Source organism: Neodiprion pinetum, chromosome 2, assembly GCF_021155775.2.
Source record: "Neodiprion pinetum isolate iyNeoPine1 chromosome 2, iyNeoPine1.2, whole genome shotgun sequence".
Lineage (NCBI taxonomy): Eukaryota > Metazoa > Arthropoda > Insecta > Hymenoptera > Diprionidae > Neodiprion > Neodiprion pinetum.
The window spans coordinates 42,175,475-42,191,471 of NC_060233.1; the positions used below are offsets into that span (position 1 = coordinate 42,175,475).

At 37.9% G+C, this 15,997-nt stretch overlaps 2 protein-coding genes and 2 long non-coding RNA genes across 6 annotated transcripts; 2 read left to right on the forward strand and 2 right to left on the reverse strand.

Moving 5' to 3' along the window:
• Positions 1 to 232: 232 nt before the first annotated feature.
• Positions 233 to 1,890, reverse strand: LOC124211284 (uncharacterized). The gene is made up of 4 exons (XR_011176471.1): positions 1,685 to 1,890; positions 1,408 to 1,546; positions 861 to 929; positions 233 to 648 (listed from the first exon to the last, which is right to left on the reverse strand). It is a non-coding gene; the product is annotated as an uncharacterized lncRNA (long non-coding RNA).
• A 2,108-nt stretch (positions 1,891 to 3,998) lies between these two features.
• Positions 3,999 to 5,754, forward strand: LOC124212598 (L-xylulose reductase-like). The gene is made up of 4 exons (XM_046612795.2): positions 3,999 to 4,195; positions 4,445 to 4,874; positions 5,140 to 5,288; positions 5,507 to 5,754. The coding sequence occupies exons 1-4, from the start codon at positions 4,144 to 4,146 to the stop codon at positions 5,608 to 5,610; spliced, it is 735 nt and encodes a 244-aa protein (XP_046468751.1). The 5' UTR covers positions 3,999 to 4,143; the 3' UTR covers positions 5,611 to 5,754.
• Positions 5,510 to 13,108, reverse strand: LOC124212600 (uncharacterized). 2 transcript variants are annotated; one of them, XR_006881692.2, is made up of 7 exons: positions 12,952 to 13,108; positions 11,274 to 11,410; positions 10,619 to 10,743; positions 10,355 to 10,463; positions 9,979 to 10,063; positions 8,866 to 8,917; positions 5,510 to 5,994 (listed from the first exon to the last, which is right to left on the reverse strand). It is a non-coding gene; the product is annotated as an uncharacterized lncRNA (long non-coding RNA). The 2 variants fall into 2 exon arrangements; XR_006881691.2 differs by lacking the exon at positions 12,952 to 13,108 and adding an exon at positions 11,596 to 11,787.
• On the forward strand, positions 12,216 to 14,431 carry LOC124212597 (L-xylulose reductase-like). Of its 2 annotated transcripts, XM_046612793.2 has the most exons (6): positions 12,216 to 12,343; positions 12,423 to 12,489; positions 12,891 to 12,923; positions 13,002 to 13,431; positions 13,845 to 13,993; positions 14,225 to 14,431. In XM_046612793.2, the coding sequence occupies exons 2-6, from the start codon at positions 12,462 to 12,464 to the stop codon at positions 14,326 to 14,328; spliced, it is 744 nt and encodes a 247-aa protein (XP_046468749.1). In that variant the 5' UTR covers positions 12,216 to 12,343; positions 12,423 to 12,461; the 3' UTR covers positions 14,329 to 14,431. The 2 variants fall into 2 exon arrangements, with proteins under 2 accessions (XP_046468749.1, XP_046468750.1); XM_046612794.2 differs by lacking the exon at positions 12,423 to 12,489 and having other exon boundaries at positions 12,290 to 12,343.
• Positions 14,432 to 15,997: the final 1,566 nt, after the last annotated feature.

Below are 15,997 nucleotides of genomic sequence, written 5' to 3' on the forward strand. Positions count from 1 at the left end.
ATTCATCAAACGCGCGGTAAGTCAGGCTATTTTTTCCCCTTACTTCTTGTGCTTATTTTTGCATCAGATCAGTTCTTGAAAACAGTAAGCCGGTCGCCCGAAGGGGAGCGGTAATTAAATTCAACTTATAACGAGTCAAATATATTCCGTTCGAGAGCTGATGAAACTGTGTTTTTTTTTCTTCATTCTCTTAATTCTACAAGTGAGCGTGACGAAGGTTGACGATCGGTGATTTATAGCAAGGATTTGAGTATGTTCTTTATTGGTAAAATTTTTTGTATGTTATTTAAATGAAAGTATATACATGTCAGAATTATACAAACTAACGATTAATTCAAGCATAAGAAAATACAAATTCCGGAGGATAAATGGAGATGACAAAAAATTCGCTAGAATATTTATCACATACCCTTTTTAGAAACAAACGATTTATAATGATAATAAATCTTGAATTAATCAGTGATAAATAAACATGAGATCTCAGGGGTTCTTGCAGTACGTGCCAAAGGTCTTCTGCTTCAACTTACGCTTCGACGTGCGTGTTGCGAATTACATACATTCCGGATGAAAGGGGTCCAGATATGTACCGGAAACGCAGGCTCGAATGTCGCGGCCCAACTTAACGCAGCGACCTACGGCACGCTTAGTCTGTAACATGAAAAGAAAAACGTCGAAAAACTTCCGAGCCAAGTTTCAATTTATATTTCACGGGTAGTAGCTGCTCGCACGTCTTGCGGTCATAAATTACACTTATCGAACCTCTTTCTTTCCTCGTCTTCGTACCGCATGCGGTGCAGCGCAATTTGCAACGCACACCAACGCACAAATAACGCGTGTCGAGTGCCTTCACTTATACTCACCACTTGATATTCGACTTGACAAGAATTACCGACGCTGTTGTCCTCCAAAGTCTCCCTCAGCAAATTCGACTGTGAAATTATCGTGGAATTAAATGCACATTAAAGATTAGGGTACGTATGAAGCTAAAATTCAGGGTGGCGACAATTGTGTTCAAATAGAATTCCCTCGCTTTTCCCGTAAAAAAATTCAGAATTCCCCGACGTTTTCCCACGAAACTCAGGTAACGTTGGACAGCTTTTATGACCAAAAGCTCCAGAAGTTGTGCAGCTTGAGTATATAAATTTGAATCTAGGAAACACACGTTATTGCTTCGTCTCATACGAATAATAAAAAATTGAACGAATGACATTTCCTAAAGTTAACTTGACTGAATTTACGAAGCACGGCTAAAGTTTGAGAACGATTTAAAAAAAAAAATGTAAAAAATACCTGACATTTCCCTGACTTTTCCCCATAGTCGAAATTCCCTGACTGTTCCCGGTCTGTAGCCACCCTGCGAATCCATGATACCACACTTTCGAGAATTGTCAAGATTCATATACCTACCACGGAGGTGTGTGCCGGAGGCACTTGTAAACCAGCGTCGTCGACGCCGTTGAGAAGCTCGGCGATGCCTGCGGAAGCTGTACGCAGATTCGATGACACAAGTGCAAGCCCCATAGCAAGATAGAGAATCGCGGAGTTCCTTGAACGGAAAAAATGTCTCAAGTCTTTTCGATACCAATTGCAAACAGCAGGAGCGACGGATTTTACGGAAGCACTGGTCAGGTGCTCGATGTTGTAATATGTACAGCAGTGATAACACTGCACGGTGCAAACTTACATGATTTTGCAATTTTTTTCCCACCGATCAGTTTCGTTGATGGAAGAGAGAATAACTGGTGCTGAAAGGATGGGGACAATGATATTTATACCCGATGGGAAGCCCTGCTAAGGTCTCCTAATGGAACGGGGTTTCTCACAAGCAATGATTGTCTCACAGAGGGGACGATCTTGCCGTGAATTATTTTGCGATATCACGGGAATCGAGGAAACGTCAAGAAAATTAACTTTTTCCCGTAGGAGTTGATCTTGTACGGATTCTATCAATTCAAACGCTACGCTCTAGACTGTGCAATTATTTTTCTGATTATGCCGTACTTCGGTATGACCGATTGATTCTACCATTATTCTCGGTTTGTCACGTAGGTGAAACGATTGTTTCAACTTTTGGCACTTGCCTGAAAGCAAAGTTTGCATCTTAATAGATACAACGATTTCACGCTAACACGTCAAAAATTCTCGAGTGTGAAAAACGTTTGAAAAAAGATATGCAACGTTTTTGTATTATTTGCCTTTCGACGACAAGGGAGAAAAAAAAAACAAAAAACGACAACGAAAATGTGGAAATATTCAAGTTGCTTTTGAAAAATAAATTCTTACATGTGGTAAAATATTTTTCATCGACAATTGTAATTATCTGTCTTTTCGAGGATGTTCAACTCATCGTCATGATCACAAATACCAGCCGATTTAAATCAAACTACATATATAACGTATATCATATATTTACTGAGGTACATAATAATGATTAAATTATTGCTAGCAATCAACACGATCGAAGAGTACGGAAATGTATTAAGTTAATTATACAAGTAATCGGTAACGATAGACTATTCGATTGTCATAGAAGCGATTGAAAATTCGTATGAGGTATATCTTTCTGGCTAACGATACAATACGATGCTTCGTGAATGTGCTATTATACCTACAGTAGAACCTTCACTATCCAAATTCATTACGTTCTTCATCATCCCATTAATTGGGAACGGGCGTACTTCAGACTAGCGAGGATTCGTATAATGGAATACCAATGATACGTGAAACAATACTGCACGACAAAGAATATTACAAATGCATATTATGTTGCGTGTATTAGTTTTGCGTACATGATGCGTGGCTTCAATTTTAACTTCCTTCACGAATAAAGTTGACTGAAATATCGTTAATTGTAACGTAAGACTGCGAATGGACGTTCTCCGTGGATATCTTTTTCTCAACAACGTATTTATGCATTGCCAAATGTCGGGCCCTCGATGGGTTGAAGTTCAAGCTGTGGTTTGAATAATGGAGGTTCGGATAATCGAGATTCTACTCACTACTGTATATATTTTCATTATTACAACATAATTGAACAGTATCAAGGCCGTGTGCAGGAATAAAAAGTTCACAGAGTAATGGTATTGAGTTAGATTATTCATACTATCATAACAATTGATAACAATCGATAAGTGTGTACTATCTCAAATTTGAATCCAAATTACACCTCCGAATATTTATACAGAGGTAGATGTATGAATTTTTCTTCCCAACTTTTCTATAACTGGGTGTATAATGATGCACGTGAAGACATACGTGAGAACAACACGCCGTTGGGTGAAATTTATGATAAATGTACTTAATATAAATTATCTATTATATTTTTCTTCATTATAATCAGCCACAATGTCATCGATAAGAATGTAGTGGCTGTGGTCATAATGTATATTATTAGCTATAAATCATGTTTATTCAGTTTTAAAAAACGATTAGGGCAACCGCGTAACAATATTTAAACAATATGTATCTCAAGTTCGACCCTTTCGTCGAGGGCGAGAAAGGCAACGACGATGAGAACGGGGAGTCGGAATCTTGACTTCCATCCCAATTTCATCATGAACATGAGAGCCTTGTGGAGAATCCCGCCGCTGCCAAAAAAGACCTCTGCCGACATCTTCCGCATCTTGTATGTACATACGAACAGAACACAACCTGACTTTAGGGACAATGAGACCGTCGGTAAAACAGAACAATACGCAGTAACATAACCTCGGCAAACTGTTCGACCATAAACAGTCGGGTTTTCCGAGTTATCCCGGGTACGCATATTTTAAATAATATAATTACCTTGGTCAATCGTATCGCAACGCTATGAAATTCACAACTCTTAGTCTGTTCGTTCACAACACATTCTACGCCTTCACCGTCAACATCAATAACGACTTTGACAGTTCCGCACGACGCGGTGACAACTGCGACTGTGTTACCGACCGAGACGAGGAGGTGACTTGCTACTGCCTGCGGTGCCGACCTTGGCGTGCCACATCGCAAACATATGCTATGCTATGCGACTCATCTCCCGACACGATGTACCTGTCCGTTACCTCAGATTACTCCTTATCGATTCCTTATCGCGGTGATAGACAAAAGCTAAATCTTAGTTTATCTTGGTAGTTTCATCAGCATCTTAATCCTAATAGTAAAATGAACATCTCCTTCGAGGGAAAACGTATTCTGGTGACGGGAGCTGGATCGGGTAAAACTCAAAATTCCTAACTCCGCAAAATATATTACGTAAATTGTAAGAATCTTGTGCTTGATGCCAATGAAAAAAAATTCAGCGCAGACATTTTCGCTTTCGCTTGAAGCATTGTGTAACTTTTCGAAACAAAGAAACACTCGGATTTTTGTGAAATCCTCAAGACGGACACGTAATTGCGACGTTCCGTTTTTCAAATCTTTCGCTCGAATTTCACCAGATTCACACATTTCGGGCAAATTTCAGGTATCGGTCGAGCCGTTGCCCTGAGGCTGTCAAAGTTCGGGGCCAACGTGATCGCCGTATCGCTACCCGACAAGAGCTTCGATACTCTTTCGGAGGAGGATCCTAAAATCGAGATCGTCAAGGTGGACCTGACGGATTGGAACGCGACGAAGGATGCTCTGCAGAGTGTAACACCTGTGGATCATCTCGTTAACAGTGCGGGAATGTTTAGAGGACATGCTTTTCTTGACGTAACGGCTGAAGACGTCGACGAGTCATTTAACATAAATTTCAAAGCTGCTATTAACGTTTCTCAAATCGTAGCTAAGGATTTGATAGCAAGAGGAAAACCCGGGAGTATCGTGAATATTTCATCTCAAGCTAGCCAGGCCGCTTTTCACGATCACACTGTTTACTGCTGCTCTAAAGGAGCTGTTGACCAGCTTACAAGGTTTGTTGCAGATTTCGTTATCACGCGAGATAGATGGAACGTTATCTAACCCGTGTCATACATCTCACGGTACACGCGATACACGCGTTGGCGCGTTACATAACTACCAGTCATTATAATTTAAATATTCAATAACAAACCGGACACCGATCAAACTAATCATCAAAATAATTATTATACATATTAAATGAATGAATGAAACTACCAATTAGCTTGTTGCATGAGAAAAATAAGACTTCGACAATAAATAGTCAATATTTTCTAGAGTCATGTCGTTGGAATTGGGTCCCCACAACATCAGAGTGAATGCAATCAATCCCACTGTTGTAATGACCGAATTGGGTCGCCAAGCATGGAGCGATCCGAAGAAAGCTGCCGACATGAAGAGCAAGATTCCGCTTGGCCGTTTTGCTGGTAGTTATACACGAAATAACCATTACGAAATTTTACAATCTCACAGATTTAACCGTCGTCGGGATATTAATAAAAATTTTGCGAACTTGGTTTATAACAACCGATAATTAGAGATATTCCCGGTCATTCGTTATTCAACGCTGAGTAAAAGTAAATTATACCCTATTTTATTAGTCGTCTCTAGTAGCAAAGAATAATTTTCTCTTCGCTTTTTACAGAGGTGGAAGAGGTCGTTGATGCAATAACCTACTTGCTCAGCGATCGGAGCTCAATGATCAACGGTGTGACGCTACCAGTTGACGGAGGTTTCCTGGCTACGTAGCGGGAACTATTATCCAATATCCTCTCGTATGGTTACGATGCGTGAACTTCAGAAAATTCCTCATCACGATACTCGCCTGTTACTATGTAAAACTCATGACCCACACAAACGAAAACAATTCAAATAAAATGAGCATTGGGTTATACAACGCAATAAAACTTATTGATGTGAAACATCTATAGCCGCACGTAAAACCGATTTCTGGTGCGGCGACGCGTCGCCACGCTATATGATGGTATATATATACAGTCTATATGTAGTAGTGTGTACGGTGTGGCGACGCGTCGCCATGCGCAATCAATCGACTGTGCGATTTTCTTCCCACTCGATCCGGCGCTAATTAAGCCATCTCTCTCGCCACACTGAGTGAAAGTGATCAGCCTCCTGCAAAGAAAGCAAAATCACGCTATGACACACTATCAAGTCATCAGTAAGTTAATTATATTTTTATAATTAAAGTGTGCATTTATCTGTGCATTAAGCACGCGTATATTTGGTGTGTTTTAACGCCAGTAAATGTAAAATCTACTCTGTTGGTAGATTAAAATTCGCATAAATTTCATTGCATACGATGTTTTTAAATTGATTATTAATTTTCATTAATTTTAATTTCATTCTAATTAAAATTAATGCATTAGAACAATTGCTTAAAGAATAAATTTAATAAAGACTGATAAAATTGTATTTCAAAATCATCTGATGGCGTGTAGCGCATGAATGTTTTTCTTATTACAAAATAATGTCGATGTTTCACATCTGCCAGGCGTCCCGTGACGGCTCACATTTTTTTTCTCAGTTTGAATCAGGTTTATAATGTTAGTAGAGCCATGTCATGAAATCCGATCGCGAGGTATAGCATTTAATCAAGTGCTCGCCAATTGCTAATTTGGTACGATATTAAAAATTCATGTGACGTCACATTAGCGAAGCATTATAAAAATCGAGATTCAAACAAAACTTTCTATTGAAAGGAAATTCAGCATCTGAAATTTTATCAAGGTATGTAGCTAATTACAATTAGCAGCACCAGAAAAACTCCTACAGTTATGCTGTAACTCATGGTTAGCCTTCTTGACACAGTTCAGCAAATATTACCTGCGAGCGCTTAAATCCCATGCCTAACATACGTTCCCCACTCAATGTGTCAATAACAATGATACGGTTGTGACAATCTTCACAGAGATTCCAACAACCATTTTATCCTCAATAATATCAATGCCATGTAAAGATTAGAAACAATGATTAATGGCTGTGAAAAAATTGGTATGTTGCTCTGGAGCAAAAAAACGAGATGAACAGCTACAGTAGAATGTAAATATTTCTGTACACCTCAGACGTATTTCATAAATATTTACAATAAGATTCTTCACCATAACGTCAATACTCTTCGCGATTGTTATTCCTGCGCGTTTGAACGTCGGCTTGCGAATACTGCGCTTTTTCTCAGAAGCAAAAGGTATCAAGTTGTTGGGAAAAAGGCGTGTTAAACTTGCAAACTTCAGTATTCGTAACAAAATTGACTGAAGAGCTGAAGGCTCAGCACATCAAGAGCTATTTACTTTTTCATATCATACTATTTGCGAAATCGTCGCGCAAGGTGCTCGTTCAATCCAAAAAGGCGCGAATCGAACAATCTGTCAAAAAACACTTCAAAGTTTATGCCATTGAACAGGATGGATGATCCAAAGATGCGTTTTGCTCAATCAGGAGATCACACCAATGAACTGAATTATCGCTATTAATTGATTATGATTGAATAATTAAATTAAATAACCGCTGAAAGATGGTTGCAGAATGATAAAAAATTGATAATGAACCTCATTAAATTTCCAAGCTTACAAATGTATTGCAGACTCGTACATACCGAGTCTTTTATGTGTTTCAGATGGAAAATCTCTACGATCGTTTGAAAAGCTTTGACTTACAAAAGGTAGTAACATAACGGTATCTCACGATCTACCTATCCTCGCTTGCAGATTCCTAATGGAACCAGCCAACGGAAATATTCAAAAGTCAGACACTCACACGCGCAAGCATAAACAACGCAACGTATCCCAAAGCGACCACGATCTATCTACCCAGTAACCTATGTTATTCGATCTACGCGATTTTCCATTCTTTCCAACATACATCGTTCTTCCCCATTCGCGTCATGGTCGCTAGTGACTTTTTCGTTGATTGCCTGTATGGAGCTAAATGTTTTTTTAGCATAGTTAACCAGCTGCTACACAATGATTTTGTAAGTGTGTGACATTCGAAACATTATAAGGACCTATTTCAGAAGCAACGTCAGATGATGATTACAATAAAATGCCTCTCACATCTACATTTCGCAAGCTACGATACCAAGATGGACACCCTAAGACTTGTGTGTATGTCCAATCCTATATTACGAATTGATTTAATCAGGGACCTGGGTCGACATAAGCATCATGCGGCAACTCGTGAGACTGGCGAAAGCCTCAAACTGTTACTATCGAGCTCACGTTCGGGAATAATGATCTTCTGTCACGACATCGTGACACACATGATAATTTTCTGAAACGAGATTGCTCCCAATGCTTGAACCGCATTCTTATTCGCAAAGTCTGCGAAATGGAAGATTTTAACAACTAATGTAACTGAAATAACTTGACTCAACAGCTGATATCATAGCTAATTGTTACTTTTCGAATGCATAATACAGTATTTTAATGATGCTGGAGGACTATCGGTACATCAAAATTTTGTAAAATGGTTTAGAAATGTCCTGTCTGTTAGTCAACATTTATCTGAGCGAGCTAAATCTGCAATTGATTGATACTTGCCGGTTGACAAAAAAAGTTCTAATTGATTCAAGTCATAGCATACAATTTCATTACATTAAGTTATGCCAGACTTTGAAATTTCAACGATTAAGCAATCGTGCGAACATAATTAAACCTTAGAGCAATCCACCGCTTGAACGGCAGCAGTAACAAATTCAAACAGATTATTATACTACACAATTTGTGCTTGAAAATGCCGAGTAAGCGATGTTTACCTGTGGCGATACTCAATATACTTTTAGCAGTGTGCAAAATTTCTAACTTGACGTGAGCTACGGTAAAATCAATTGCAAATAATGATTCAACTAAAAGTCAAAAACTGTTGCAGTCGCGATGATCATATTCATGCAGCTGAGAAATCAAAGATGTGTATAAGAATTGTTACGGCCACGCCACGTGATAAAAGAGTACTAGGGAAACACACCCGTAAAAATAAACGAAAACTCACCAACGTCGCCGAATAATGGAGAAGTTATTCGGATGTCTCTGCTTAATTAACTCTGGAAAAAATAAAAAATGGAAACCCGAATTAATTTAGCAAACAGTGACAACGTGTAAACTGCTGATTTTCAGTCCTTAAATTAGTTCGTCATTACTGTTGTATACTTCTATGGTTATTCAAAGCGTGTTACACATGGACAAAAATTCGTTTTCAAATATTCCACCTTCAGGGTGGCGGGCTTATCCTGCAAATGTGCCTATAACTACAAGAAATGACCGTACAAGCTTGTCAATGTTCATTCAAATACCGTTCGACGAAACTATTAATATTACTATATCCCTAAAAAAATGATGGCCGATTTTCTAAATGTTAAGCAAAACTATAAATCAAAAATCTAAAACGCTTGGTTGGTTAGAAGTATGCACTAAATTTACATACCAAATATCGGCCAAAAGTCTTCAAAATTATATCAGTACTGAATTATGTGAATAAACGCGCCTACCTGAAATAAAGCTTACAGGTATATAATAAGGTAGTTGGTCACGTGATAATCCACCCACGAACCTCACTCTACGAGGAGAGGCCCGGTTTCGTTCGTAAGATGGTAAATTGTAACTTCAGTTGCCTATCTGTAGGCGCCGAGGTGGTTTGTTACCACGTTTAGGTCTCCTATACTTTTTTCGTCTTTATTGCTTTTTCTATATAAACGATAATTTTTTACCCAGTTTACGCATTTATTTTTTTTTTTAATTTACAATTTTTTGTTCTTTAGAAATTCTTTTTGTTCTAATTTTTCATTCAATACTTTTTCATTTGTCTGCCAAGTTTTACCATTTTCAGATTTTGCACTGGGCCTCTTTTGAGATCAACGCAGAAGTTTGTCGGACAGACCAACAAGCTCTTCTCTTTTCATAGTGATGAAAAGTATCGCGAAAGAACTTTGTTTCGGGCTTGTTGCTTTCGGGGCTGTAGCGTATGTAATTTGATTGGTTTGACAGCATTTACACAAAAAATTCGCAAGCTTCTACGGCCATCACTTCTTATAAGTACGTTTGTAAGATTAGTCCCCAGTTCAATTATGAATTATAATTAAACTATTATTGAAATAACTATACTTACATTCTCCGGGTTGCTCCATACTTTAAATGTAGTAGATCTCGTAATATCTCCGCAGTATGAATAATGAGATGACGCACTCTATACACTGTAATTAAGACAACAGAATATTAGTCATGCAATAAACACGAAGTCAAAGTTCACGTGACTGCAGACCATCTGTGTCAAACAAGTTTTTATTCCATAATATTTCAGTGATTTTTGATGTACTAGTAATTGAATCATGCAGAATAGAATAACAGAATGCCTACCAGGTAACCACAAGTATTGAACGAATGCATAAAATAAGTGAGCAGAGTTCAATATTAGTCTAGCTTAAATGCCAAAATCATACACGATTAAAGAAGACAGCGTAATTCAAAACCATACTGATTTTTACCTCCTTTGGATTACTCTACACGTTGTACATAGCAGTCCTTGTAGCATTTGTCCAAATTCATTATGATTAATGCTGAACGTGGGTAATACTACTGCAATGACATGTATCTCTGTAATAAAACAAGAGAGAACAATATTTTATTAGAATTCAATCTTCAAAATCAATCGCAGCATTTAAATTTGACTATCATTTTTAAAGAACCGGCAACTGTTTAAAAGTACAAGTAGCGTAATAGTACGATTAAGAATGATCACGAACGGATACCTGATTCTTTTCGTCCATAACATGATAACCCGTTCACCTTCTGTATTCTGATCTGCAATATTTGGTGTTTGGTTCACTCTACTCACGTATTCACTAACCTGGCTCAATCTTGCGGCCATTTATTTCTGTAATACCAGGTGAAAACCACAACATTTTGTTAATATTTCTCTCAAACCAGGTCATCAATATTGTTTATCAACGTTTCTGCAGTTTATTTCTGAGATCAAGATATGACAAAATTTTGTAAGCAAACACCATGATCATGATCAACACCTCTTCTATCAATCAAACTGTCGAATTTGATAATTCGTCCGATTATTTAACCCTTTAATTAAGATAGCAATTCGAAAAATTCGTTAAAAAGCTCGCATGCCGGGATGCCTACAGAAAAGGAGTGAGATTCGCCGCTTGAGAAGAGGAATCGTATTCGAAATTTCATGATATAGAAAAGCCTACACGCTGTAAGCGTAAGACTGTGCTTCAAACCCAAAACGGAGTTATCGATATTTTAGAAAATTAAACCGAGAAATACAAGCTCGCAACGCCGTACGGCGAAATAGGATCTACGAAAATTTTTTATCATGCTATTACACATGAAATCACGAGCAAAGATCGTGGCGTCTCAATACTTTTATTGGTTAAATGTGAGGCTTACCGATCATTCGATGCTTCCAGAATGTAGGATCAGTCGAATCAGCTCTCCTAATCGACCTGAAGACACAAGTTTCGCCGGCGATGACTTTTGGCCTTATGGAGCCCTAGAGTCCGATCAGCACTAGAGAACCTACACAACTGTTGAAAATTAAATATAACAGTTACACACAGTGTTGATGGATTTATATTCTTTGTTTCTATCCCAGAATTCTCACGCAAGTCATACCAGCAACGACTTCAAACAAAATCTGTCAAGAGCAATAGTGAAAAACTATGCACAACAACAATTGAACATTGAGTGTACAATCGTCCAACGTACTTACGTATATATATCTGCGTATGTCGTTTAACGATCGTATATCACCTCTGATACCCGAAATAATCGCGGCAACATGAAAATGGAACGTTCAAGAGTGAATAGCAAGCTTAACACATGATTTCTCTACCTACGGAATTACCGAAAACATTCACAAGTTTAGTCTCACGCGTAAATCCGTAACGGTCGAATTGCGATCGTCATTTGTTCAGCGTTTTAAAATACCAGTCACAGGCACACTGTGAGAAAACAAACCTCTGCGCGACTTTGAACTGTTTATTTGACGATCATTTGCCACGGCCACCGTCACAGTTAAATTGAGCATAAATTCGTCCAAATTCAGGACGCAGGACGCAACCCTAGCACGTTTGAATCGTAGAGTCCCAGAAATCCGTGAGCGTTCTGAAGGTAGCGCTGCAACAGCGACGCCTGCGCGGCAAAACGAGACCCGCCGAGAAGCGACATTGAAATGTAGTAAGCTGCGTATTGGCAAAGTGATAAGCACAGCAATGTCTATATTTTACACAGTGACCTACTAAATGGTTGTGGGAAGAGATAGAATTGGCTTCCACCCATATCCGCGTTTCCACTAGGTACTATTTGCTTTAAGGGAAAACCCGATGCAAACGTTTTTCGTATCTCCGCAGCACTAGCGCTCTCTGACCAGGTTTGTGGAACTAATTTTCGGTGACGAAAGCACGTGAGTAACATATCCACAAAATCATGTCGTGAATCAATGGTGTTATCTATTTTTGGTAAATAAAGTAAACATACATCGATTACCGAAATTTGCCTTCAATGGAAAATTAGTTCCAAAAATCTATTTTATTTTAGAGGCCGCTAGTTCTCGAGGGACACGAAAAATCACGATTTATGCTCAATTTTAGGATTGAATTTATCGGTCAGTAAACTTGGACGCATCGGTAACCGTCCAAAGGGACTGTGATTACATTGCTCAATCATCTCACGTCGAAAAAAGATCTATCAACTGTTTGTTTATGTGAATTAGCTGAGAACTTAGCGCAGGAATCCTGAGATTTCTGCTTGTGATTACCACTTGCTCTAATGATTGGATATCTCAAGTACAGTTTTCACAAATAATCTGATCTGTAATTCGACCTTGACCAAGCGTCAGCGACACATGGTTTCGTTATTATCTATACGGCTAATTTTGCATTGCCTCATAATGTTCATTATCAATTCTTTATCACATTAAAGTTGTAAAGGCCAAATCAGAAAGTTTCGCTAGCCAGTTTCATTCAGTTCTGAGCCACAATACTAAAATGAACGTTTCGTTCGAAGGAAAGCGGATTGTAGTGACCGGAGCTGGACAGGGTAAAAATCAACTTATACTTAACTGTACCTAATTGTAATCTTGCCTCTTCTGTAATTCCTTCTAATTACATTTGGTAGGCATCGGCCGAGCTCTCGCCCTGAGACTGTCAAAGTTTGGCGGTAAAGTGATTGCCGTATCGCGCACCCAGAAACACTTGGACACTCTTTTCCAGGAAGACCCAAAAATTGAGATCATCACGGCGGATCTCGCCGATTGGGAATCGACAAGGGCTGCAATAGAGGGCGTAGGGCGGATAGATCTTCTCGTAAACAACGCGGCAGCGGCCAGGCTAGACCGCTTTTTGGACGTAAAGCCGGACGATGTCGACGTACTTTTTAACGTTAACTTAAAGTCGGTTATCAATGTATCTCAAGTCGCGGCTAAAAGTATGATAGCCACAGGGAATGGCGGAAGCATCGTTAATATATCTTCTCAGGCAAGCCAAGCCGCTTTAAAAGATCACGCAGTTTATTGCGCGACTAAAGCAGCTCTGGATCAGCTTACAAGGTATACGTATAAAAATCAAGATGAAACCTAACTATAGATGGTCTTGTCACAGTTCACGACTATGAAAAAGTATAGTCAATAATTTGTGATAATTAGGCACTTCAGTTCGACTCATACTCAAACTGTTATTATAGCAGATAAGCAAAAATTGATAGTACAGCGATGTACACCGTATGAATATTATCTGAACAATTCCTGTCATTTAAGTCTGCGCGCGAAAGAGCCGATTCTTGAAATATTTAGAATGAAATATATCAATCACATCTCAAATATGCATATATGGGTTGATCTCAATTTGATCATTCTGGCTGTAAGAATTTTTGCTTCGAACTGTTTTTTAATCTATTACATAGTTCAATATTTTACTGATGGTGAGCTTACAAATTTGTAACTTTAGCTGATTTATTTTTCAGAGTAATGGCATTGGAATTGGGCCCACACAATATTAGAGTGAATGCAGTAAATCCCACTGTCGTAATGACCGATATGGGTCGTGTTGGATGGAATGACCCGGAGAAGGCTGCCAGCATGACGAGCAAAATTCCGCTTGGTCGTTTTGCAGGTAATTAGCCATTTTCAGTAACGTAACTTGATATCAATGCTTATATGCACTACTTCAAACGTCAGAACCAAATAGGAAACAGTATAACTAAATACATGGAGAATGTGTAGTGCAGAGCCAAGAATGTACAGTGGTTGATGCTGAGCAAAATTATTGAATTTCGCATTTTGATATTTTGATTACAGAACGTCAGTAGTAATTCGATCGTTTTTTTTTTTTTTTAAATTTCAGAGGTCGACGAAGTTGTGGATGCAGTAGTCTACCTGCTGAGCAATCGTAGCTCAATGATCAATGGTGTGACATTACCGATTGATGGAGGATTTTTGGCTACATAGACAGCTTCCCTAAAGAACGTTTTGCGTGTTTATATACAAGTACTTTGTTAACATTGTACGGCTCGATAATTACAATAAATTACAATAGTAGAAAATGAGAAACAAGTGTTGTTATTTTGTAGTAGAAAAAAAAGGAATAGTGTACAAAACATACAGCGATGGTAGTTGACGTGAAAGATAAGCCGTTTCTTTTTGTTTTAACTTATCTTGGAATAACACCAAAAGCCAACATCGCGTAATACAAAAATATTGTAAGGAAAAAAGGGGCTTAACAAATTGTTGTTTGACTTATTTTCCCTTGTATAATTATCTTCAATCAAATTCATCTTATGCAATATGTTTTGATAATCCTTATATACATGAACGTACAATAAATTCGCACTTTCTCACACATAATATCAAGAAGAAATTAATAAAAGTTTCTAATCATAGTTCGTACGAAATATGAATGATAAATTGTGGGCATTGCCTTCGACTGCCTGGGTCGTGTTCGATATGATCTATTTTCGAAAAATTGAAAAAGTACGTAGCACCAAGGCTAAAGGTTTAACAGTATCCTTTCAAGTACAGACAATAAGGCAATGCTCTGAATGATGAGATACTAAAAAAAAAAACGTACGTATCAATGTTAAATACAGTGAGAAAAAAACGAATCCACATCAGTAGTTGAAAATTCATACTTATAACTTTAATTGGTAGAAATAGCAAGGACATACTAATCTAGCATTTAAAACACTTACAAATATCAGTTACATAAAAACAAGCTCACTTTCGGCTGCCAATCCGACATTTAACTGACATGAGGTAAGAAATGATTCGATGATAATGGTAATGATGATGTATCATAGAAAATTTAATGATAAAAAGTTAGCTAACAGCCGCAACATCGAATTAATACTCTCGAACAACCTTTGCCTATTTTTCCATTCATAACATTTTGTCTTCTATTACTAAAACATACGAACATAGAGAAAAAAAGCTGCAGTTTTTTAGATGCGCGTGATTATATTTTACACTTTGAAGTTTAGGGAAAGATTGCTACTAGTTACACTACTCTTTTGCTCTTTCTTTCCAATTTTCAATAAGTCAAGCTGAGTGCTTGCTTGTTCGTGGAGAAATTCATGATAGCTCCTCTGTGCCTGGGAAAAAGATTAAATTCGAAAAAGGTACATTTCAAAATTTTTTGTGAATTCAACTTACTTCGCTCAGGTGTGCAGTGTTATCTCTCTAATTCGCTAACATTCCTTTTACAATTACATGATAACCAGTAGAACGGCACACAGTGCAATAAGTTGAATTCACCGTTCAACAGGATTAGATAAATTCTAGAGTATAATTTAGTTGATTAGTGACTGAAAATAATGTAGATAATAATTTGGACGCCTGTAGTTACAAATTTGATGAAAATCATTATCGCAGTTTGTAATCTACAATTTTCACCATAACTGCCCGAACTTTTATGATAAACTGGCAAAAGTTGAGCACAGAAATTGATTATTCTGTGATAAACATGAATATCAAACATGAATAGATACCGTAATAAGAAACCTATAATCAATTGCACAAATTAAGTATACTCAGTTTTATTTCAAATTCAATTTCAACAAATAAGGGTTCTGTAGAAAAAAAACGCAAAAATAACAACCTTGAATTTGACATAAGATCTAAG